Here is a 24,229-nt window from a genome sequence, read left to right as displayed (position 1 = left end):
CCTTGGGGTTCCCCCACGCCTCCTGTCCCTCCTGCATCACTGTGGCTCATTGGAAACCAGCAGCCGAGCATCTGGGCTCGAGGAGCAGCATCTCTTCAGCAGCTCTGGCAAAGAGCCCTCTGGGCAGTATCACTCTCTCCTAGTCAGTACTACAATTTGTCCATGCATCCGCCAGAAGTGGGTTTCAACCTTTATTGGAGGAAAAAAGAGAAGGAGGGATCTAAGAGAGCAGCTGGTATCATTTTTCTGTTGGGTACAAACTCCACACTAAGATAAACCCCAAAACTGTATCTCATCAGATATGCCACAGCCTCCTGAATGTCAAGCAAAGACACAGTATTGCTTATTCCTGTATTATCTCAGCCCTTGGAAACTTAGTAATATGAAACATCTGTAGCCTAAATTCTGGATGCTGTTTCAGCGCCTTCATTACAATAATCATTTTATTTGGAGGAGATTAGACACTAAAGGGTCTATGCCACGTTCGTAACGTAAACCCATGTTCCCCCTCAAAACAGGGCTTGAGATTTTAATGATAGATGCTGTTGCCCAAATATCACTCATTCCTAGCTACATCTTTTTGCACAGAAACAGGGAAGTTTCTGGGGAGCTCAGGTCAAGCGTGCATGGGATGCCAAAGCAGCTCAAGAGCTCGTGGTAGGGCCTGGCACATCCACACTCCAACCCAACAAACTCCAGTGGGTTCATCACACCCCTGACTTACTGCCCTGGCAGGAAAACACCACATCCATGCACACCTGGGGGTGCCAGGCCATTGCTACTCGCGAGCTGCGCCCTTGCCAGCTGCTGCTCAGACAACTCCTCCTACAGCGGGAGCCGCTTCTCCCACCACTCCTTCCTGCACACCCCTGCCCCTGCCCTGAGCGCCACACAGGGGCTTGTTTGTCTCTGGGAAACCTTGGAAATTCAGCTCTGGGAAACCTGGGAATCACAGGCTCCATAGAGAACTCAATTGTTTGCTTTCCACTGTAGCAGCACAGGTCTGCCTAGCGATGCCTGTATATGGATACATGCAGGTGCCTGCCTATGTGCTTCCATATGAGATTATTCCGTAAGTAAAACACAGTGTAGGGAAGGGCAGTGGGACAACGACCACCGTAGGACAGACCCGGGGTACAGCACCCACTCTATAACACACCCAGGCTATGCTCAACCCCGGGCACAGCCAACCCCAGCCCTCTAGGAAACACCTCCACCATGGTCTCACAACAACCAGCCACAAAAACAGGGACAGGGAGGGAAGAGACCGGACTCTGTACAGGTATTTCCTGGCACAGGATCAAAAGATGTGTCATTAAGGCAGCTGCAAAGCACATCCCTGCGGACACTGGCTCTCCAGGGAACAGCCCATGTCCATGCCTGCCACCTCGAGCTCCCCATGCAGGGGTGGGACTCTGCCAGGGATCACCAGGGATCACCAGGATCACCAGGGATCCCTCTGGCACCACGGCAGCTCCAGCCAGTGGGTACCACCCTGCTGAAGGGGAGAGCAGCTCGGGGGGCACTGCCGGCACCTTCCCAGCCCTCCCGCACTCTCATCCCGCTAGCCCAGACAACAAAACCTTCCTCCCTCCTCTTCCAGGATTAAAATGGAGCTTTACTGCATTCTTTTCCAATCTCTCTTAGAAAAAGAATATTTTTTTTCTTTAGATAGGTATTTCTGTCCTTTTTTAAAATTCCAAACCTCCCCCGTCAAAAGGCGCCGGGCAAAGTACAGGCAACAAATGATGCCATCACAAGAAGACAACAGAACAACTGGAAGGCTTTACAGAAATCAAAAAAAGGAAAAGAAAAAAATAGTATTAAATCCATTACACTAGGAACAGCAAGAGACAATATCACAGCGGTATGTGCTTTAATAAAGTAAAGAGATGCTGCAACATGCAGTATTTGTCAAACTGACAACATATACAGACCCCTAAGGGGGGACAGGGGGGACCTGAACTCTGGAATTTAGAGACAATGCACAGAAACCTGCAATTCCCACCAAAAAAAGAAAAAATCAAAGCCCGGGGAGAAAAGGGAGCTCCCAGCTCCAGCTGGGAGTGGGGCTGGGAGCTTTGGGCTGGGCTCAGTGCGACCCCAGAGACCTCGGCCCCCCAAAGAAATCAGCTCACAGGTGCCAGGGGTGATTTCACCCTGTCCCCAAAAGCAGCTGGGGACAGGGGAGCCCCAGGGGCTGCAGAGCTGTGGTTTGCTCACCTCTTCTGGCACAGATCTGCCCCACGGGGAGGGAAGTCCCTGCTGCAGAGCGGGTGAAGGCCGGGGGTGCCGCAGGCTATCGCGGTGAGGGGATCACAGCTCACTCCTGATCTAGAGGGGGGGGAAAATCCCAAAGCTACAGGTCCAGACTGCAAACACCTTCCACTGGCTGGGTAGTGAACTCCTTAGCCCAAAAATCCTCTTCTTGGGCAGAGGGGGTGATTTAAGTAAGGCCAAGCTGGGTGGTGGGCGCTCGCTGGGCATGGGAGCGGGCCCCCCAAAGGCCCCTGCGCGGGACCTTCCCCTACAGCCTGCTGCTGGAAGCCACCTACAGCGTGTGTCAAATGAGGACACCAGAAGCTGACACTGTGTACTTTAAGGTTTTTTTTTTATTTTTTCAATAAAGGGACAAAATGGGTGTATGAACAGGATAATGCAGACAACTGCCAAAAAAACACAGACAGTGGTTTTTCCAATAGAACTTAACAAAGACCAGAAACAAATACAATAAAAAGCCAGGTTGTAATGACCTTTGGTCATCCAAATAATAAAAAAAAAAAAAAAAAAAATTAAAAAAAATTTTTAAAAAAAATTCCCCCCCCAAAAAAAACCCCAAAGAAAAATAAAAGATCAAATTAAGTGCCTCTGTTTTGAACAGAGCACATAAGCAATAATAAATAGTGACTCCCATAGTAAAAGATAAAATTTCAAGTTACGACAAACAGCTTTCATTACAGGAATAGAAAAGGCCAATAACAAAATATTCTGCATTGCCATTTACAAAAAAGTATTGACTCAAGCGGGCTTTCTCTTTAATATGCTTTGCATATGAAATTCTTTCCAATCTAAATATAAAGCACCATTTAGTTTTTGGCAATGAAAAAAACTGCAAAACGGTTTTTTCTTTTCTTTTTTTTTTTCCTTTTTTTTTTTAGCTTTTTTTTTTCTTTCTTTCTTTCTTTCTTTCTTTTCTTTCTTTTCTTTTCTTTCTTTTACTGCATATGAAGTTAAGATGCTGGAATGTCGGGTGATAGAAGGAAAGGGACATAAAGCACACTACATAACAAACCAACGTTATTAGCTTGCAGTACTGCATACAGTATGGCAGCAGGAAAAAAGAACGAAAAAAGATATGTACACCCCTCTGTGACGGCCAGCAGCGTGACATCGGAACAGGTTTCCCCCAACGGGCCATTATATGGCCTCGGATCTGTACAATGTCACACCTTTTTTGTCTTTTTGTCTTTTTTCTTTTTTTTGAAACATACAAATAATTTGCACTATATTATCCTGCCAAATTAAAAAAATATACTGTGGCAGCCTGTGGTTTTTTTTTTTTTCCACTACCAAAAAAGGTACATCGATACCTTTTGAGAGAACAAGCAACAGTTAAAAATACAAGCTTCAATATAAATACTATAGTGCCTACACTAGATGAACATTTAATTCAAATACCATTCTAGAAATACAGAAAAAAGAGACCATAAATGTGTTTTAGCATAGGAATCAACATGAGTGTGCATTTTCCTATATTTAAGTACTATATAATCTTAAAACCTTTCCCCAATGCATGTTTTTATACAACCTGAAGAGCTGTGTATATCCAAGGCATAGAATTTCCACTACCATTTTAAAATGAGTAACAAGTCTTGTACACCACCAAGACAATGAACCCTAAAATACAGTTTCCCCCTAAACATAATGAAGTGTTGTGGTTTTTTTTTCTTTTTCTTCCTTAAAAAAATTTTCTTAACATTTATATTTAAAAAAAGGTTTTGTGGTGTTTTTTTTTTAAATCCTTTTTTTTTTTGTACAAAAAAAAAAAATCCTTGCACTGTAGGAGTGAAAGCAATCATTCATTTTATGTGAGTGTAGAGTCTGTTTCCATTCACAGCGCTGTAATGTCGCGTCCGAGAAGATAAGCTCATTAGTCAAGTAAATGGCTGGCAAAGTTTGTGGGGTTCTGTGGGTTTGGTTTTGTGGTTTTGTTTTTTTTTTATGCTCATCAATGTGTGTTGAATTTTCTTTTTTTTAGGTTTTTTTTTTTTTCTTTTCGGCTTTCTTGCAACTTTTCCCTTAAAAGTATAGACCTGTAAACTGGGAAAATTGTACAGTGCACTTAATTGTCCTATCTGAGCAGTCTTATTTTATACTCAACCTCTGTACCTTTGATTAAAGAAAAGATACAGACATCACAGGCAGAGTCAAGTGCTATTTGAACACCAACCGGGGCGGGCGCTAGCTTAGGAATAAAACAAGGAATCCTCTTCCACGTCAACACAAATAGCACACAGAGGATGGGAAAAAAAAAAATGAAGGACAACTTTTAGGGAGCACAAACAGATACTGCTACTCTTTTGCTTTTTTTCTTCCTTTTTTTTTTTTAATTTCCTGTTACTTCTTCCAAAGCATCACATTAAAGGCAAGTCTTATAAGAGTTCATAGTTAATCACCACTGTGTCGATATTAGCTTATACACCTGTTCTAGTTTTAAATGGCAAACAGTACCACATTGTGCTAATAAATCACAATTTATTTATTTTTTTTGCTCCTCTATCTGTTACACTCAGTAAAATATTATTGCCAGTCTTTATTTTATTTTTTATACGGTATACACGAGGTCTTAAAGTTTATAATTTGATTGTCAGCTTGACAACCAAGTGGCTCCGGATTTATTTGTTTTGGTGCCAGAATCAATAAAAGATATTATTAAAAGTAAATATCTTCATAAAACGGATTTCCTTTATTGTGTGTTTAATGGTGTTGAAGGGCCTCTGCGCGTTTCACATTCTATTTAATCATTGATGGGGAGGGGGAATAAAAGTTTGGGGCAGGGCGGGAGGGGGGCAGGTTCTACATCTCGTTTTAAGCTCTCTCCATGAGCCAAGCAGGTTTTAGACTGGTACGATCAGTTTTAAAAAAAATAATAGTAATAATAATAATAATTAATAATAACAATAAAAGGCAGAGGAGAATGATGATTAACTAGGACTGAGCGGGTCATTTCTTTCTCTTCCTCAGTTTCCTCTTCCCTCTTCGCTCCTAGGTGGCCGGCGGCGTGAGGGGCACGAGGCGGCTCCCAGCGCGGCCGAGCTGGCGACGAGCTGCGCGTGCAGGACGAGCAGAAAGGAGCCACTGGCATCGGCCGTGACTGACCCAAGGCACTCGGATTACTTATTATTATTATCATTATTATTATTGTTATTTTTGTGGGTTGGTGGGTGTGTTTGAAATCAAAAGCTAAGAGAAATCTACCTCTTCCTGACTGGTGGCGGTCGGTTATTCCCAATTAAAGGCCTTTTTTAGTGTTCCCAAGGGGAACTCTGTCTCCAATCGTGGGTTTATTGGTTTAAGACAGCGATCTAGGCTAACACAACGCTTCTTCGGTGCTATCGGTCCTGTCCGCAGAGGGTCACCCACAGCGAGCTTTCCTTTGCACGTCACAAAACAAAACTGTACATGATATGTATTACAGGATGTATGCAGCATGGTCGGTTTTGTTTGCTCTCGGGTTTGGTTTTGTTTCACTTTTCTTTTTTTTTTTGTGTTTTTTTTTCCTCGTCCTCCTCCTCTCCTCTTTTTTCCTCTTTTCCTCTTTTTTTTTTTCTTTTCCTTTTTTTTTTTTTTCCCGAACGGAATTGGAAACAGCGACGTGTTTGCTCAGCAACTAATCAGGGACAATTTAAAAACAGCCATAACATACCATACATGCTGTCTAATCCAAAAATTAAAAAAAGAAAAAGAAATTAAAAAAATAAAACCAACCAAAATAAAAAAACAACCCAAAAAAAAAAAAAAAACCCCAACATACACAACATGTAAATTATTGCACAAGAGAAAGGCTCAAAGTTTGCGTAAAATGCAATAGTATTGCCCCGATACAGATCATGCATTCAAACGGTGAGAACAAAAAGAAAATAAACAGGGTGTGCTGGTGACAAGCACTTTCCAAATATCCTTAGCTTCCATGACTTCCATCACAAGGGACTAGAAAATCTCTACAGGGATGCAGGGTGGGGAGGGCGGGGTGGGGGGGGGGCAGTGTAGATGGGGGTGGGGGGGTACGAATATACCTCTATTCAGTTTTTATCTCGTTATTCAAGACTCGATCACTGTGCCATTTTTTCATGTGTTTCTCCAGGGTACTGTACACGCTAAAAGGCATCTTACAAATCTCGCATTTGTAAACGTCCTTTCCCACCTGCCCGTGTGTTTTCATGTGCCGGGTGAGCTTGCTACTCTGGGCGCAGGCGTAGTTGCAAAGCTCACACTTATACGGCCTCTCGCCCGTGTGGCTCCGTCTGTGGACGGTGAGATTACTACAGTTCTTGAAGACCTTCCCACAGTACTCACAAGTGTCGCTGCGTCTGCCCTCTTTTGAGCTGGGCCTGCCAGGGCCCGGGCCACTAATATGGGGGGTGCTCCCTCCGCTTCCCGTGCCGCTGCGGCCTGAGATCCCTCCGTCCAGCTCGCCCGGCGGCGTGGAGAAGCGCAGGCTGCCGTTCTCCGAGGAGTGCTCGGAGGAGGAGGCGAAGGGCGATTGTCGGGAGTCGCCGAAGCTGAGGAAGGGGTCCTTCAGCTGCCGGGAGGCGGCGTAGCCCGCCAGCCACTGGGAGTAAACGTTCTCGGTGTTGGGCATGGCGGCGGCCGGCAGGTCGAACTCCTTCTCCAGCTTGATGCGTTTGGAGAAGGGGCTCAGGGAGCTGGGGCTACCCAGCAGCAGCTTTTTGGACAGGCCTCCCGAGGCAGACTCCCCCGGGGAGCAGCCCCGGCCGTTGACGGCCCCCTCGTCGATGCGGTCGGACTCGCCGGCCACCGAGTCTTCGTCGCAAGTGTCCCTGTGCACCTCGGGCTCGGGGAGGTGGCCCCGCTTGTGTTTCTCCCCCAGGACCTGGTGGAAGGCCTCGCTGAAGTGCTGCATGGAGCTCAAGACCATGCCCTGCATGACGTCCGGCATCGCCCGGCCCTCCTCGCCAGCCCGCGAGTTGTTCTCGTGGTGACGGGCCGCCTCCAGGCTCATCCCGAAGCCATAGTCCGGCCTGTCGCTCTCGTTCAAGTCCTCCTCCTCTTCCTCCTCCTCCTCCTCCTCTTCCTCCTCCTCCTCCTCCTCTTCCTCATCCCCGTTCTCAGGGATCATGTTGGGGTCATTCTCGCTCTTGAACTTGGCCACCACGGACTTGAGGGCGCTGCTGGCGCTGCCCACCAGGTCACTGGTGCCCGGCTCAGGGGAGCTGGCGGTGGAGAGCCCGTCGTCCGACTTCACTGTCATGGGGGAGGACTTGTGCATGTGGGTCTTCATGTGGCGCTTCAGCTTGCTGGCCTGCGTGCAGGCGTGGTCGCAGAGGTTGCACTTGTAGGGCTTCTCCCCCGTGTGGCTCCGGCGGTGGACCACCAGGTTGCTCTGAAACTTGAAGGTCTTCCCACAGAACTCGCAGGACTTGGACTTCATGGGGGGCTGGGAGGGAGGAGGAGCAGACTGCAGAGGAGGGAGGGGCGGCGTGGCCAGGAACGGGGGCTTGCTGCCGGGCTGGAAGGGCTGCAGCAACCTTTGCATAGGGCTGGGCCGGCTCGGGGACAAGGGTGGGCTGGAGGTGTTGCCGGCCAGCTCCCGCAGCCTCCGGGAGAAATCCATAGCGGGGGGCTCCATCGCCATGGGGTTCAGTCGCAGCACCCTGTCAAAGGCACTAGGGTGATGGGTGGCCAGAGCCATTTCTTCCGCACCCAGGCGCTCAATGCGATGCGGATCCAAATGGTGCCTCGGGGGAGGGCTAAAGAGGGGCGGCGTGGGTGGGAAACGCCCTTCTCCCAGCCCCGACGCCTCCCTCGAGACCGAGCCGGGTATTCTGAGCAGGTTAAAAGGGTTATTGTCTGCAATGTGAATCCCGTGGAGAGGTGGCTGGGAAGGGCACTCTGCACCTAGTCCTGTTGGGATACCAACCCGTGGCGTCAGGGGGCTGCCGTGCTCGCTTTCTAGGTAGATCCGTAAGCCGTGTGTGTTCTGTGCGTGCTGCAAGAGGAACCAGGCGCTGTTGAAAGGCTGTTTACAAGTCGTACACGTGTAGCTGCTGGGCTCATCTTTACCTGCAAAATAACACAACAAGCAGCGTCAATCTCCGGCCGTCCAGCGGCGGGCGAGCGCTCGCCTCCCCGCCTAACCTCCTCTCCTCCTCTGGGACACTCAGCTGGGAGCTGGGCAAGGAACATCCCAGCTCAGCGACAGACAGGGGACATGAATGGGAAGAGGTGAGGGGCACCCACAGCAAGCACATCCACCTCCTCCCACCACGCCCAGCTCTGGGTTCAAAACTGAACCATGCTGGGAAACCATAGAATAAAACAGGCCAAGAAAAGCAAGAGATGTTAAAGTCAATCAAATCCAGCTCCAACTCAGTTGACTGAGGCTGTAGGCGCTTAGAGTATTCGTAAATAAATATGTAAATAAATATATAAATAAATACAAAATAAAGAAATTCCTTTCTGAAAAGCACTCCACACAGATCGGTTCAAAGCATCACAACTGCCAGCAAGCTGGGCATCAGCACGTTTTTAGTCTCCTCCTTATTTCGAGATTAACAATGTGTACAAAATTAAGAATCAACTTCTGCTGCTTAGCAGAGATTCACCTCTGGGGCAAGGAAAGAAATAAAAATAAAAAGGGAAGGGGGGAGGAAAAAAAATCGAGCACAGGACCGGGAAAGGAGAAGACAGAGAGAGCGGCAGCTCCGCCAGGGAAAGAGCTGGAGGCCGGCCAGGAGGCCTGGCCGAGCGCCCTGCCGGAGTCGCATTATTTCTCTCGTGCTGAAAAGAAGCTGAGGATGGTAAATGCCACTTTGGCAAGTAGTGAGCTAACTCTATTTCATGATAATTTATTTTTGGAGATAACACGGACATTATAAAAGAGCAACCAACTAATAAATAACTAAACAAAAAGCCGGCTAATAATGACAGCAGAAAGCAGCCCCTTCTAATATACGGCAAAACAAGGGGGATGAATAACTTTTTGAGGGCCGCCCGCGAGGGAAGAGTGGCGTGAGATATGGCGAAGGTGAGGGTGCCTTTATTGATTACTGGGATTTTGCAAATAATTCACTTCCACCCCCATATGGATGCTTTTTGCTAAATGCCGGTAAACTGAAGCTGGAGCTAAGAGAAAGATATAAATTCATTTCCAGCCTTGTTCAGCAGTTCTCACAGAGCTGTTGTTTAGTGATATTTTAACAAATAAAAATAACGTTGAGGTTAGCTGAGAGATAAGCCAGGAGCCTTCCAAGGGCATCAGCACTTGGGGTGGTACTGGCCTTCACCACGTATTCCTGCCCTGACTCAACATTTACATCCCAAGGAATCTGCTCCTTAGGCATCTCTCTTGGGTGAACAGGCTGCACTGACAGTTGCCCTCATTAGGTTTCCCCTATTTGCCTAATACAAAGAAAAAGAAGATTTAAAAAAAACAAATAAGGTGAATTAGGAAAGGGAACATCACTTTATGTGCCCCCATCTTTTTTCCCATCTCACAGGGAGGAGGGGAGGAAAATGTCATGTGGGCATTTTCCTCCTCGATGATCTCAGGATACAGGACAGAACCAGGCACCTTTAAGGTCCCTTTCAACCCAAACCATTCCGTGATCCTGAGACCCAGCACTGGCTGTACTGCTCCATCCCAGCTTCCCTCCCTGCCTCCCGGCTCTGCCGCTATTCTACGTTTAGCCTGAGAAGCTGAATCAGGCAAGCAAAGAGCCTCAGTCATCTACAGCAGGCATTTAACACTTTAATCACTTTAAAAGCCCTTGGAATAATATTTAATGTTTCACTCTGAAGCCTGCGTTGGAATAAAAATGCACTGTTGTGTTTAGTATGTGCCAGGCATGTGAGCACAGATAAATACTTAAATCTGCTGAAATTAGAGTGAAATTCAATTGGACTTTCATATTTCTATGCTCGTTTGTGAGCTTGGGGGGGGAGAAAAAAATTATCTTGCTTCATCATATTGAAGTGGATGTTTTTAACACCACGGTAGGAGCTAACAACGAAACACTATCTTGCCTCTCTACCTTATAGATCAGGTCAGAGAAAATAGCATTTTATCTTATAATGAGGATACAACACAGAGCGTTTGCTACCACATTTTAGTATTCCCATCAACTAGATATTCTAGATCATAAGGGCAGCTCGTGTAATCATAATGTCAATGAGAAGGGCTGTTACGACTGAGACTAAAGATTACATGGAAAAAGCTGCTTTGAAACTGGTAATTATTACCAGTCCACTAATAGTAAATGATGCATTACAGTTTCACCGTATAATCTGTATTTCACTCAGCTCCTGCCAGTGCGGCCTTATTATATTACAGTGCTCACAAATTCTAAATTCCTAAGCTACAGTCATCAATAAATGTGTTACTTGCCATAATTTGCAAATTTACTTTGTTCATAACATCTTTGACTGTTATAAAGACTGGAATTGATTTCCTGCGTAGCAAAATTAGGGCTACATTGACTTAGTGGAGTGTAAAATGTAAGATTATTCTTCATGTGCTTGCCTGAAAAACAAGTTTTCAATTCACTGTCCTTGTTTGGTAATCAAGATAATAATTTACATTTTAAATCATGTTTATGTACAAAACTTCCCTAAACAACCCACCATTTTCAAGGGAGGCAAAAAAACAACGGAGCGAAACAGTTAAAATCCACCAGCCATTTGTCTCCACCTCCTGCTCCGAAGAGACATGATTTCTAATTTGTCTATTAGTGCTTGATTAATTATGAAGGCTATTGACTGACCATATCACCACCTAGAGATACGTTCAAGTCTGATGCAGCCTTGCCAAACTGCAAAAATTATGGCACTAGTCCACAGCAACAAGACGGGTCCTTAGACTGCCGTGGCAATCCCTGGGCTGGGAAGGGACTCGCCCTCCCTTGCTCCCATCCCGCCACCACCATGGGCTTTTTGGGACACTATTTGGGTCCCCTCTAGAGTCACACCCAAAGGCCATATGCCCTCATGTCTCCTTACTGTGTGGGCCAGGCCCTGTGTCCACACAGCCTTCCCAGCTAACACATCTGGACCACAGGCAAGCGAGGCGGGTCTGTGAGGTGGTGCTGGCCAAGGACAGACCTGGAGAAGGTCCCATAGGGCTCTTCGTGCCTCACCATCCACCAGGACAATGTGATGGGATTTGTCATCCATTGTGATGCCACTGGGGCTTTCAGCTGATTTCCAGGAGTCAGGAGTCACTGCTGAACCAGCCCTCCTTGGCCACAGCAGTGGGGCTGAAGCTCACATCCTGGAGCTGGAGCTCACATCCTTGGCTACTTCTCAATTCAGGAATTTGAGGCTGAAAGGGACCCCCAGCTCTCACCCTCTAACCCTCCCTGTGACCAACATTGTCTTTCAGTAAAGCACAACCCCCTCCAGCCCTGCAAAGCATAGGGCAGAGCACAAAATCCCAGTGAGATCTATTCAAACCAGCTCAGCAGGCAGGGAGAGCACCCACTGCTTGCCACCACAGTCACAGACGGGTGTTGGGATCCACCTGAACTTCTCTAGCTCTAACCTCTACCTGTTCTCTTTATATTTTGAGGCTTTTTGTGCTTGAAACACTGAAAAGCTCTTGGTACACGATGGGCTCCTCACACACACCACAGTGTTCTTTGTGAAACTGAGGCACACTTCAAAATCCAGTTATTTTTCTGTCCTGAGGCCACCCCTCCACTACCCAAGGACCAGCCTCACCTTTCTCATCCTGGCATCATGCTGTGAAGGACCCGATTTTCCTCTTAGCTTCCCACAAGCCTGATACCTTCCAGGGTACTGCACCCAGCTCTGTAAGCACAGCCCTGATTCCACTCTTCCAGCCCAGGGCCACATGAGGCTGGACCTGATACATGTCCTTCCTGACAGTTTCCAGACCAGTCCATTAACCTGCCCCTCTTGCTCTGCACCTACCTCTGCTTTACCCACAAAGCCAATCAACCAGAACTGCATATTCATTTCTAATCAGCAACAAAGCACTAAGCACCACTGAGGCCCCCACCAGCATGTGCTGAGCTCTCCAGCTAAAGCCCCACATTCCCCAGTCTGTTGGCCAGCTCTGCATCACCTGTGCCAGCAGAACCACCCAGTGCTCTGCTGTCTTCCCATAAGCAATGCCACAGTGCTGTGCAGTCTATTTCATCCACATTTATCAACCAAAGTTGTCATCCAGAAGAATGAAACCAGGTTTATTTGACAAGATCCATATTCCATAAATCTAGGCTGAGTGGCATGAATTATATTTCTATCCTTTAATTCTTTATCAATTGAATTTCACGTTGATTCTTCCATTATTTTGCCCAGAAGAGATAAGCAAAGTGTTGCCAACTCTCTCACCTTACCCTGACCAGCTCTTGACAGCATTTTCCCAGTTCATAAGCTTTCTTAAAACCAGCATCACAGGTTAACTTTTCAGGGTTCCTTGGGTGCAACTTTTCAGGGCCTTTTATTCAAAAATATCTCTCTCCATTGAAGAAGAAATATTTTTTTCTCTGCTCATATCCTCCCTGACTACTAATGAGCTAGAAAAAAACATCATCACCCACCTTATGACACAGAAACATAACATGGCTGCTCTCCAGGTCTACAGCAGAAATATTTATCAAAAATTTCTACCTTACTGCTTCTTCTATTTATCCCTTCCTTCTTCTCCAGGATCCTGAGAAGCTCTCTCTCTCTCCTCTTCTCCCCACTGGTGCCAGGCACAAGTTTTCCTTGGCATCTCCAGCTCTCCTGACCCGTTCTCTACCCGCCATGGTTTCTCACTGCGATTGATTCCTATCCATTTCCCATTTTTTTTAATTGTCGTATATTGATTTTTCTAATATCTAATTGCTGTTCTCATCTCACCACTGAAGCGAGTGAAGTGGGTTTTGGACTGGGGCCAAAGTTGCCCTCTCCTTCCTGGACAGCTCATCAACTCTTTACAAATAGCTTCCAATTACCATTCGCATTTTTGTGTGTACATTTTCCTCCCAGTCAATTTTACTGCTCATTTTCTTCCTACTTTGGAAATTACCCCTGTAGGAGAATTACATGGGGATACCATGACCCAAATACAAAACTGGGGCCAAGATGACACCTGACTGGCCTCACTCACTGAAGCATCAACCACCATTACGTTTTTATTCCTTCTCTACATCCCGGATGGCAAAAGACCAGTGATGAGGCACAGCATTTCACTAGAGCACAAATGTCCAGTGTTTCTCAAGTTATTGGCTCCTGCTTTAAAAAAAAAAAAAGGCAGCAGAACAGCTCTAGCCTGCCATGCCCCCAGAAGAAGTGACTTAACCAGTGACACACAAGTGACAGATTTAGCTTCTGATCCGCAAAATGTTAACAAATGAGCGGGATGGATATTGGCATTTGAGTGCCTTTAAGGGCAGTTGGCACAATTACTCAGTAAAATATGAAGAGATGGCTGCATTCAGCATTAAGGGGCTTTTTTTATATTAAGGAAAAGCTGGTGCTTCTGTGCTGTGCTCACAGATACACCCGGCACGCTCCGAGAGTCCGAGCTGGAGCAAGCCAACACTTCCAGGCACAATAGAGATGGCTCAGAGCAAGAACCACAGCCATCTCCACAGCCACCAGCAGCAAAGCCAGACAAGATGCTGGGGAGAAGACCAGCTGGGAGGAGAAGCTGTCAGCTAGATGCCACTGCTGGGAGGGAAAAAAAAAAAAAAAATTAAAAAAGCCTTTCTGGAGCTAGGCATGCAAGTTCAGGCACTGCCAAGTGAGTAATGGAATAATCTGCATGTGTGTGCCAATGTGCTTTGGAAGAGCTTCCTTAGTTTCTCAAAAGTCAGGGCTGGATCCAGGAAAGCTGCTTGCTGGACACAGCACACGCAGCATCCTCTGGGTGCACCTAACCAGGCCCACAGCACAGGATGCTGCGTGGGGAAGGAGCCCCTGCTTTAGGAGCAGGATATTAAACACAAGGTGTGTTCTACCCCAGGGCACTGCAGGAGCTGCACACAAACACGGAGCATTAGAGGCACCCCAGTTTTCCCAGTGTTTTCCCAAACAATCCATCAGCAGTGGATTGTGGCTGTGCCCGTGCCAATGGTGGGTGCAAGGATTCCATTCACAGCTGCAGATTTGCTCCCTCAGAGAAATCCCCGTGCCAGAGAAATCTCCAAGCAGACCTGGATGTGGCCCTGGCTGCCTGGACCAGCCCCTGTTCTCCACAGCATCCCTCCCCGGTGGCCTTGCTCCTGTGTTTTCCCTCACCTTCCCAAGACACCTGCAGGTGTAAGCAAAGCCAAGGCTACCTGCACCCACAGGGCACATTAACACCTTCCTCTATCCAACAGCAAGGACAGAAGTTAATGCATCCTCCTCCCCCTCTTCTGCTCACCACCAAACAATCGTGGGAGGAACAGCCCGAGCCAAAACCAGGAACTTCTTTATTCAGCTTTAATGTCAACTGACTGCTTGATTTTTGGACTGATAAATTCGGAGTTGTTATGGTATTTAAAGGGGGAAAGGAAAAAAAATTGAGTTAATTGTTACCACTTGTACTTGATTCAGTTCTCCATCTGGCTTGTCAAATATCTCTTTTTTTTTTTTTTTTTTTTTTTTTTTTCCCCCTCCTCTCTCTCTCATTTGGAAATCCACACTGCTGAGTTTCCTTTCAACTGCAAACTAGTGAGGTGAAACAGTTGGGACAGAGGAAGGGAGATAAGCGGGTCCTGCTCCATTCCTGCAGCAGCCACTTCTCCCTCAGTAAGGAAGAGCTGCTTTGGCATGACTCACCTTTTCCTGGTGGCACCAGCTCACAAGGGAAACTGTAACAACTGTCCAAACGTATTTTTTTTCCTTCTTGCACTAATTCCTCCTCCTGATCCTCGGGATTGCAAAAGGCCCGTGATTAACCTGGTCTGTCATTAACCAGTCCTAAGCAGCTGCTGGCACTGGGAGCATCAGCACTGTCACTGCTGCTCTCATAATACCCAGAACAACACTAAATAACAGCAGGAGCTGCAGTTGTGTACAACAAATGCTCTCTAACCTTTTCTCTTTATCATGAGAGGAACCAGGTTAAGAAACACTGAAAAAGGAAAATATCCCCAAGAATCTGAAGGAAGTAGTGTTGCTTGAAAAACAAGAAATACCATGGCTGTTCTGCCTTTGAAAATAAAGTTCTGCAAACCGAGTCCATGCTGTTTATGCAAAGACCTGGTGGAGTCCTGGGACCAGCTTAGTCATGAAAAAGTCAAAAAATCCAGAAGAAATTTTGCTTTGCAGGACTCTCAACGCCCCATCTGCCATCTCTATTGGATTTTCTTTACTGTAATTCATTGATAAAAGGTATTCCTGAAATTGATATTCAATACTGAGATTGATATATCAATATTGATATTTATATTCCTGAAAATAATTATTCTGCCTGCAAATTCAGACTTCCTGAAACCATATTAATAAAACTGGGGAAACACTTTCCAAACCAACTATGAGTAACACCATTTTTTCATTACACCTTCTTTAAAAACCCTCTTTAAGGAAGAACCAGGCCAAAACATTAATGCTGTTGGCTCCTCAAACTTCAAAAAGAAATCCAAGCCCCAGCAATAATAAAACAGCAGCTGGCATTGCTTTGCCAGTCAAAGATTTAGACTGGAGTTAGGAACTCCAAGAATTCCCCATTTTCTCTCGAAGCCAAACTTTCCTTGGGTTTTACAGCACTGCTCAAGTTCCCATAAAGCAGAAGTTTTTTGGGCCTGAGGAAACAGTGAGTGAGAAGGGGTGGCACCAGGGAGACCAGTTCCTGCCTGGAGAAGAAATGGGTATTTCATGGGTAACCAACTTGGTTGTAGCCTCAACATTACTCATTCTTCTTACCAGAACCAAAGTCCACACACTTAGATTCCTACCACAAAAAATGCTGTTCATTAGCAACAAGCAACAAAACACATGGTTTGTCGGAGCCTCAACGGGGTGCTGGGGTCCCGTGGCCTGACCTCAGCGTCTGTCACCATTTTCAAGGCAATGATGATTTGGCCACCAAGAAAACCTGCTTCCAGCTCCAACTTGGCAAGTAAGGTATCAGCCTGCGACTGATTTTGTGCTTTTTTAAAACCTAAGGGGGGTGGAAATCTGTCGCGCCTTGATTAGCGAGGAACAGAAGAAACCTGCCACAGGAAAACAATGCTGTGCCTGAAATTCAGCTCTGAGGGAGTTCTAGAAGAAAGCCCTCAAGCAAAGACGACCTGGTCACGTGCACACGTGCACCCTATGCATTAATGCTACGGGGTGGGGAAAGAGAGGCAATGCAGAGCTCAGCACCACGTGGGAAGCAGCTCCAGGAACTACAAACACCAGTGCTGGGACCTAAAGGGTGAACTACGCAGTGTTTTCAGCCCTGCAGGAGGAACTCTCCACTGATACCACCACACATCTCTAAAAACACCCTTAGTGAAGTAACCAGCATCCCAGATGCCATTCTTGGCAGCGTTCAAGGCCTGGTTAGATGGGCATTGAGCAACCTGGTCTAGTGGAAAGTGGTTCTGCCCACAGCAGAGGGGCTGGAACTGGGTAGCCCTTAGGGTCCCTTCAACCCCAGCCATCCTGTGTTTCTGTGATGCACAATCTTCCCCACATGCCTGTCCCTGACTGCCTCTTCCAGGCACAGGCATAGGGATTGTGAAAGATTTAAACAGGAGTGGCATCACTGGAGTGACACCCTCTAAATCAGCTCCTCTGGACTTACCTGGCACCAGGTGTGTCCCCTGCTGGAAGGTCCACCTGGACCTTGCACCAAGGACTAAGCCTCGTCTAAGCCCTGCCACAAAAAGGGCATCAAAGCCTTTCCACAGCCTCACCTGATTACCCAGCAAACGGTACCTGGCTCCAACAGTCCATAATTATGCATTTACCCAGTGGCTGCTGGGGACAATCAAGTCAATAATTCACTTTTTAAATGCAGTGTTGTAATTACACAGCTACAAAGAGCTTCCAAATAATTTCATTCACTCATACACCTACGCAATGAATTGTTCCCCTTTCTACTGCTTTCTCCCTGGCCGGCGGCATCCGAGTGAAAGGCAGAGCACGCTTCAGAAAGTTTCTTGCCCAGGAGGGGAAGGAGATGCTCTAGCACAACATCTGGGATCACCATTGGTGTGGGGCAGGGGGTGTTTCTCCCTGTCTGTACTGTTTTTGGCACTGCTCAGCGGTGCAGCCAGCACCCAGCACAGGCGAGGGTGAGCGCTGGATGCTGCTCTGCAATGCACATGGTGCACTCAGTATCTCTTACACAGAGACTCCCAGACCAACACCAGGACACTGCTTTCCTGGGAACACTGCTAATGCCTGCTGACCTGATTAGTGCTGCAGGACCTTGCTGGAGGCTGCGGCGGCTCTGCCGCACGAGGCACTCCTGGAGAGCTGCAATGTGCTTCTAAATGGCTGAGCCCCATCCCAGGGGGAAAGTGGGGCTGGCACCTTCCCACTGCTGCTCACCAGCAGGGACACTGCTGCCAGAGCACGGCTGGGCCATCGAGTCCCTTCATCACCCATGGCCTTTTGCTGTATTTCTGCTGGTTTTTCCCATCTCAGTGTCTCTATTTGATGCGCCTGACTCTGCAAAGCCACGTGTATTTACACCACCACCGTGAAGAGATATGGTGGTCCCTGAGAGCCCCTCCTGGCCCTCTCCATCAGCCACACATCACCAATGTCCCCTTCCCCAGCAAGTCAGTGGCTGAGGACCTCCTTGGAAGCTTTATTCTACCAACTCCTTCCCAAAACAGATCCCCTTCAAACTCTCCTCTTTCCCAGCCTTCTCCTTTGGCTCGCTTTCCTCTCACTTCCAAATGAATGATATTTAGCCAGCAGCAAACCATCCTGACAAAGTGGGTCAGGGGAACTGCAGGTTCCCCCAAATGACACCTCCACCTGCAAATCATCTGCCAGGAAGGCAAAGGTTTATTCTGTCCCTGAGCAAGTTCAATGTCACCATGGAGTTGCAAGCACAGCAAGTGCTGAACCAGATCCTACAACGTTTAGTTTCATAACTTGCACAAGCAAGTATTAGTAGAATCAATAAATTATATATTTCTTTTTCCCATCTCTGCTTTGCAAATAGGACCAAAAGGTGTCGTAAAGTTGTCGGGTCTTCTCTGGTTTATCCTGTCTCCTCTCCATCGCTCAGATATCCTTGAAGTTGAAAATGATATAATACTCCGAATATCTGGAGTTTGGAAGGATGTAAGACTTGCAAGAATTGCTACAGCTTTATTGCATTCTCGGGGCACAGAGAGTATTTACCACACATACATCAAGTCAAGGAATGCAAAAAGGGCATGCGGAAATTTGGCGCTCTGAGCTCAGGAGCTGAAACTCCCAGAAAGGCAGATACAGAATGGATCTCCTTATTTATAGATTTGCAGATGAAATCCAACAAAACCAGCCCTCCCCCCTCCGAAAAAAAACCCCAAAAACATAAAAAAAAACCAAACGCCCCCCCCCCCCCCCGAAAAAATACCAAAAAACCAACCAACCCCACCTCCCTCTTTTATGTCAGTAAGGCTGATTCAATTTCCAGGCTTGCAAGGTCTCCTCTCGCCGAGTATTACCCGACCCCAATAACACGCGCCGTTCCAAGGTTAAGATCCGTTTCCTTACAATAATGCAGAAAGCTGTTGTTTCAGTCGTGGCTGCAGAATTCAGCTTTGAAGGACAGGTTAGTACCACACTACATTTAACTGAATTCAGTTCATCTGATTATACAGTGCCTTGCTTTCTGGAATATGTAATCATCTCTTTCTGATGACATTTTAAATATCCAACTAGACAAATAATTGCAGCAATAATTGATAGCTGAGTCAAGCTGGAAGATTATTGATTGGCACAGTACCCGCTGAAACAAATGTTCATCTTTCAAACATTACAGTGAAGATGCTTAAATCTAACTTTTGCTGATAAATGATAAAAATTTGATTTACTGATAAAACCACCGGAATAGAAGATGCACTTCAGGATTTGATCACCTGAGGAAATTTTTTCAAAGAAAAATTAGGCTGTGGGATTTATATTCTATTTCACATGAATAATTGCCAAGATATGGATAAGCCGTTGGAACATAAACACACGTGGAGGCGTCTATAAGAGTTGCTGATTAACTCTCTATCTTCCTGAATGGAATTTATCTGTTCCAAATCACTGTTTAGGTGGGAGTTTATCCTGCTGCCTTGCCAAGGATGCATCAACGGGTCTCATTACCAGCGGCAGGAGTTACGTGTCAGAAAAGATCCCCTACTCGTTTTCCCAGCAGCTCGAAGCCCTCAGTTTAAATGTGCAAAACCTAACTCTGCTGTGAATGCAACTGAAAGGAGGGGTCAATCTCATCGTCCATGGTGTAAATCAGAAGCATTACCACCCAAATCTGTGGCACCACGGAACAGTAGCAAGGGGAAAGTCAAAACCAGGTGCATTTCCAAACTGGCTCCCTATCTTAAAGCTGAAATAAAACCACTTTTCAGCTGCTATTACACCGGGCCTGCTTAAACATGGGCTTCCTTCTAATTAGGAAATTCCAGACCCTGCAGCACTACCTATACATCAGGGGGGAGAGAGAGGGGGAATTTCTGAAACTTACTGATTAGAAAGCAGAGCGAGTGGCCACAGCAGAGAATCGCACGCGGGGAAAGGCAGGCAATGAGCTGCCTAGTTAGGGTAGAGGAGCTGTCGCAAGGCAGAAGCCTGAAATTAAGGAAGAGCGCCAGAATATTTGAGCAGGGAACAAAGAGCATAAATTCCAGAGTAAGAGATGAAAAATGCACTGAAACGTTTTGAAACGGAGCCATTAGGAGCTGATTGAGTCTCAGAGCTACTGTTAAAAATCAGCCGCTTGTTAGATGCGCCGATCAGCTGAGCCCTGACACTTATGGCGTACGAGGGGGCTTGTCGAGTGGCTTGGCTCTAATTTAGAGATCCTCAGTTAATTAGAAAGCCCTCAGATTTTCTGCAAATGCAGGTCGCTATCGACAGCCCGTGCTTTTGATGCTTTCTGGGTGACAGCTGCGGGACTGACCTTTCCAGGGCTGGCAGGGCTGCCCAGACCCTTGCCATGCCGGGGAATTCAATCACAGCCGCCGGCGCTACCGGGAAGTTACAAGTAAGGTTATCCTGCTCCTAGATGTCATTTCCTTCTCTGAAACAAGCCCTGGTGAAATCTGCATCTGCTTAATGCTATAAATAGCTCCAGTGTTGAATTATTATTATTTTTTCTCCCTGACAAGTGGATGTCACAGCCAGTCCAGAACTTCAGGGTGGGAGTTTATCAAAGGTGGCACCAGCAGGGTCTGGGAGAAGGGAATTGCTTTATGGGGGACAATCTGCTTGCATCCATCCACAACGGCAGGAGAGAAACCACCTTCTGAGATTTCATTTCCCCAATACCTGTGGCTGCAGAGGATGGAGCCCCTGCCCAGGGGACGGCACGTCCCCAGCTTCCCTTAGCACCCAGCATGCCCCATTCCATGGGGACGCTTTTCCCAACCACATGCAAGGTCTGGTGATGCTCTCCAGAGTGGAAACCACTGATAACACCTCATGCAGGGCAAACAGCAACACAGGCAATGACTGAACAAAACAAGGCTTGTTTGGAAATGCATAGAAACGCGTGGAAGTTACAGTGACAACCCAAAGGCAAGATGACAGACCCGCAGTCACACAGGGAGTTGGCGGCAGACGCTAGAAAATTAACTCTCAGGAACTGTCTAGCATTGGCAGGGAAATGAATGAGATGATCTAAGAGATATTTTCCACCTCTAATAGGATTTGATGATGATTTTGCATAGGCTTTTGTGCTAGCCTGGCATTTGATAAAGGCATGGTGTCTCTTTTCAACCCACATGCGAGGGAGAGATTAATAAGTTGCAAACTCGGCCCACCTCGGCTATAAATGGTTCCTGTGCCCATAGGGGGAAAAAAATCCAAGCTATGACTGAAAAAAGCCCCAGTGAACTGTGTGCAGTTAGTGCTTTCACACCCAAATCTTCAGTTATTAAGAGATTTGGAAAGGAGAGAAAAATTGTCCTCCAGCATCCAAAAAGCCATCAATTGTAGCCAGATGGGCAAGAATCCACAAAAACCATGTCCAGTTAAGAAGCACTGGATTGAGACCTTTCCAGGGAGAGCCTTCTTGGGTCTGTGGGAGGCATGGAGTGATGAGATGGCTCCAACATATCCTGCAGGAGAAGGGGGCAGAGCTGCTGCACTCATGAGGGAAGTCCTGGCTTGGACATTTTTGCCCACCCACAGCCTCAGACCAGCAGAGACCTGAGGACTGGCCTTGGAGGATGGATTAAGATGGCACTGATGGTAAAGAACTAAATGAAAGCCAGGGTTTTTAAGCATACAAAACAGATTGTAGAGAAGCCTAGTTTTCAGCAATATAAGCATTTTCTTACAGGAAAATACAATTAAATGTTTTAACTGCCAGCACTTAGACACCAATACAACCTTCAAAAAAACCCCATACCCTCACCTGATCAAGCAAACCACCTCCCATGCAGGCTACATGGTCATATGATAATATCCTTCCTTATTCCAGGGACTGTTCCACTGTTATTTTTCAGCAGAAAAATTTGTGGACCCAGGTCATGGTCTTCAGCATCCCTGGGACTAAACAAAGCCTTGATGATGTCTAACCCTTGTGCTGGGCCAAATGAATGCAGCTGAATGAGCCACTCTCCTGCTCTTCATTCATGAGTCTTCCTCTTCTGATTCTTCACAAGGAAGGTGGGATCTCCATCACCCATCTGCTGATGCTACCACAGGCAGCCCACACGTGCTGCTGTACATTCAAGTGCACAGGAGGACACTGTGACCTGCCAGCAGCACCTCTACATCCACACAGCCAGGACAACCCACCTAGGAGCCACATGCTGGCATCACTTCCCTTGCTGCCAGCACACAGAGCAGCCCTGCTTTTTGGGAAAACCAGCCCACAGGGCCAAAGATGGACAACCAGATCCATCCATGCATGGCTGACCACAGAATTTTGTCTGCAGCCAGAGCTTCAGGTTCAGGGCTGCGGCTGTTTGCACTGCAGCCAGGTCCAGCAGCCACCATGGGGGACCAGAACCCCTCAAGAGCACAGCCCTGCACCCAGAGATAACAAAACGACAGTTCCTGCCCCTGGAGCTGGCAGCTATCCCCATCACTATTGTAACCTGGTGAGAAGGGCTGCCAGTTTAAACAGGCACTGCCTCCACGCCAACGCTCCCCACTCCTCGGGCTTAAGAGCGCTGAATATTTCAGCAGGTGAGCAGCAGAAGTAGCAATCCTCCCATCTGCTGCCACGTCTCAGAGCACTTCTGAAAAGCCACAGAGGCCCATTCGTGGTTGGAGTAAAAGAAATTGGTGTAATGTAATTTTTTAGCAGTAAGCAATATTAAAAGTATTAACAGCAAGATGTTGCACTTAAGTCCCAGGAAATTCACGTGCTTTGCAATGGTCATTAATGCCATGAAGGCTGTGTACAGGGAGTAGAAGAGTTGCTCATTCCATCCACTGACCTCTGGGCCCTCATTTTCCTGGGGATGGGAGCACTTTCCAACAAAGCACACAGCTCATACTTGCCACCTCTGTCTGTGCCTGACACCCTGCACTTCCCAAAACAGGGTGCTGGATGTGGTGGGGATGGGCAGCAGCTGCACAGAAGATGTGCAAGTCCTTGAGTCATCACTTTACCTGAACATGTTATCAGAAAACACCCCATCCAGGGGCAGGCCGGGAGATGGCCATATACACCACAGGTCTGAAATTGCCATCAGCTTCACCTCGATCCTTTTCTGATGTCCTTGGCCATCCAGTTAAGATCTGACAGCATTTAAAGATGACAGTGCCTGAGGTAATGGGACAATGCCATAACAGGATTACAGGAAATGTGAAAGAAAGGACATACGTACGTAATGTCATTTAGGTAATGTCATCTATGAACAGTTTTGCTGCAATTTTTGCTGACAAAGAAGTCGGTCTCACTTATACAATTCCTTTAAACTCTATTATTGCTGTAAATAAGTTTACTTCTTCCTGAAAGAAAGCTTTTTAGATGCATAGTCACAAATATTTTGTCCAACTTTCTGCTCTGAGGTGGGGTACCCTGGGGGAAAGAAGTCACAAAGCAGCACGAGCAGGATGAGACAGCAAGATCGAAGGACTCCCCGCCACTCTGCCGACCCCGCTGCAGAGCACCCAGACTTCATAAGATCCTCCCAATTAATTTCCACCCAGCCATTTCCTCCCCGCGCCCTTTTTTCCATCAGTATTCCCTTTCAGTCCCACCGCAGCTGCCCCCGAAACAGCTTCCTCATTGTCCCCCACCAGAAGTGGTGTATGTGTGCCAAGCAACTGACCGCAAACAAAAGCTTGTTTGACCAACGCTTGTTCCGAAACAAAACCCCGGCTGGAGAAGGAAATCCCGCAAAGGAGGGGGGATTGATGCTGGGACAATTTGGAAGGCGAGCCCAGGGCGACTCACATTCTTGCCAGACAATGGTGTCTGGCCTCTCCATTCACCGCCTGCCTCGCACCCCTCCCCAAAAAGTCCCCCCTAAAAGCCATGTTTATTATATAGTCTGATAAGCAGGGGAGATGCCGTTAAATTGAGCCCGCGACACTCTCGCGCTGCCCGCGGCGGCTCGGGGACACGGGGCGCACAATAGCAGGTCCCTCTAAGGGGACTTGGAGAAGGGTTTCTGGAACTGAACTCATTGCTAGGCAATGCTGCAAGGAGCTGGTTCCTTCTAGATGGGACGGTGAAGTTCATGACCAAGGGTGTGTCTGTGAACTCCCCCCGTGTTACCCTGCACTGGGGAATGTTGGCTGGCTCTTGTTTCTTCTCATCTCCCCAGCCTTGCCTTAGGTGACTCCTTCCCCTGAGCAGCTGTTGAGAGATGGCCGAGCCATTGCCCCCTGCACATCTGCCTGCCACTGGCATGGGAAAATACTGATTAGAGGA

The 24,229-nt window shown here is 47.2% G+C and overlaps 1 protein-coding gene across 8 annotated transcripts in view; it reads right to left on the bottom strand.

The window, feature by feature from the left end:
• Window positions 1–24,229, bottom strand: part of BCL11A (BCL11 transcription factor A) — a 75,368-nt gene that overhangs the window by 5,612 nt on the left and 45,527 nt on the right. For 3 of the 8 annotated variants that reach the window (XM_071444310.1, XM_071444750.1, XM_071444673.1), the window contains one exon: window positions 2,593–8,304. In XM_071444310.1, coding sequence (XP_071300411.1) covers window positions 6,299–8,304 — 2,006 coding nt within the window. In that variant the 3' untranslated portion in view covers window positions 2,593–6,298. Of the gene's footprint in view, window positions 1–2,592; window positions 8,305–24,229 lie in introns of those variants that run through there. The other 5 variants (XM_071444401.1, XM_071444916.1, XM_071444489.1 and 2 more) reach the window with 4 other exon arrangements.

This window comes from Agelaius tricolor, unplaced genomic scaffold, assembly GCF_023055355.1.
Source record: "Agelaius tricolor isolate 1412-34295 unplaced genomic scaffold, bAgeTri1.0.p SCAF_1, whole genome shotgun sequence".
Lineage (NCBI taxonomy): Eukaryota > Metazoa > Chordata > Aves > Passeriformes > Icteridae > Agelaius > Agelaius tricolor.
This window is presented reverse-complemented; position numbering and strand designations above follow the sequence as displayed.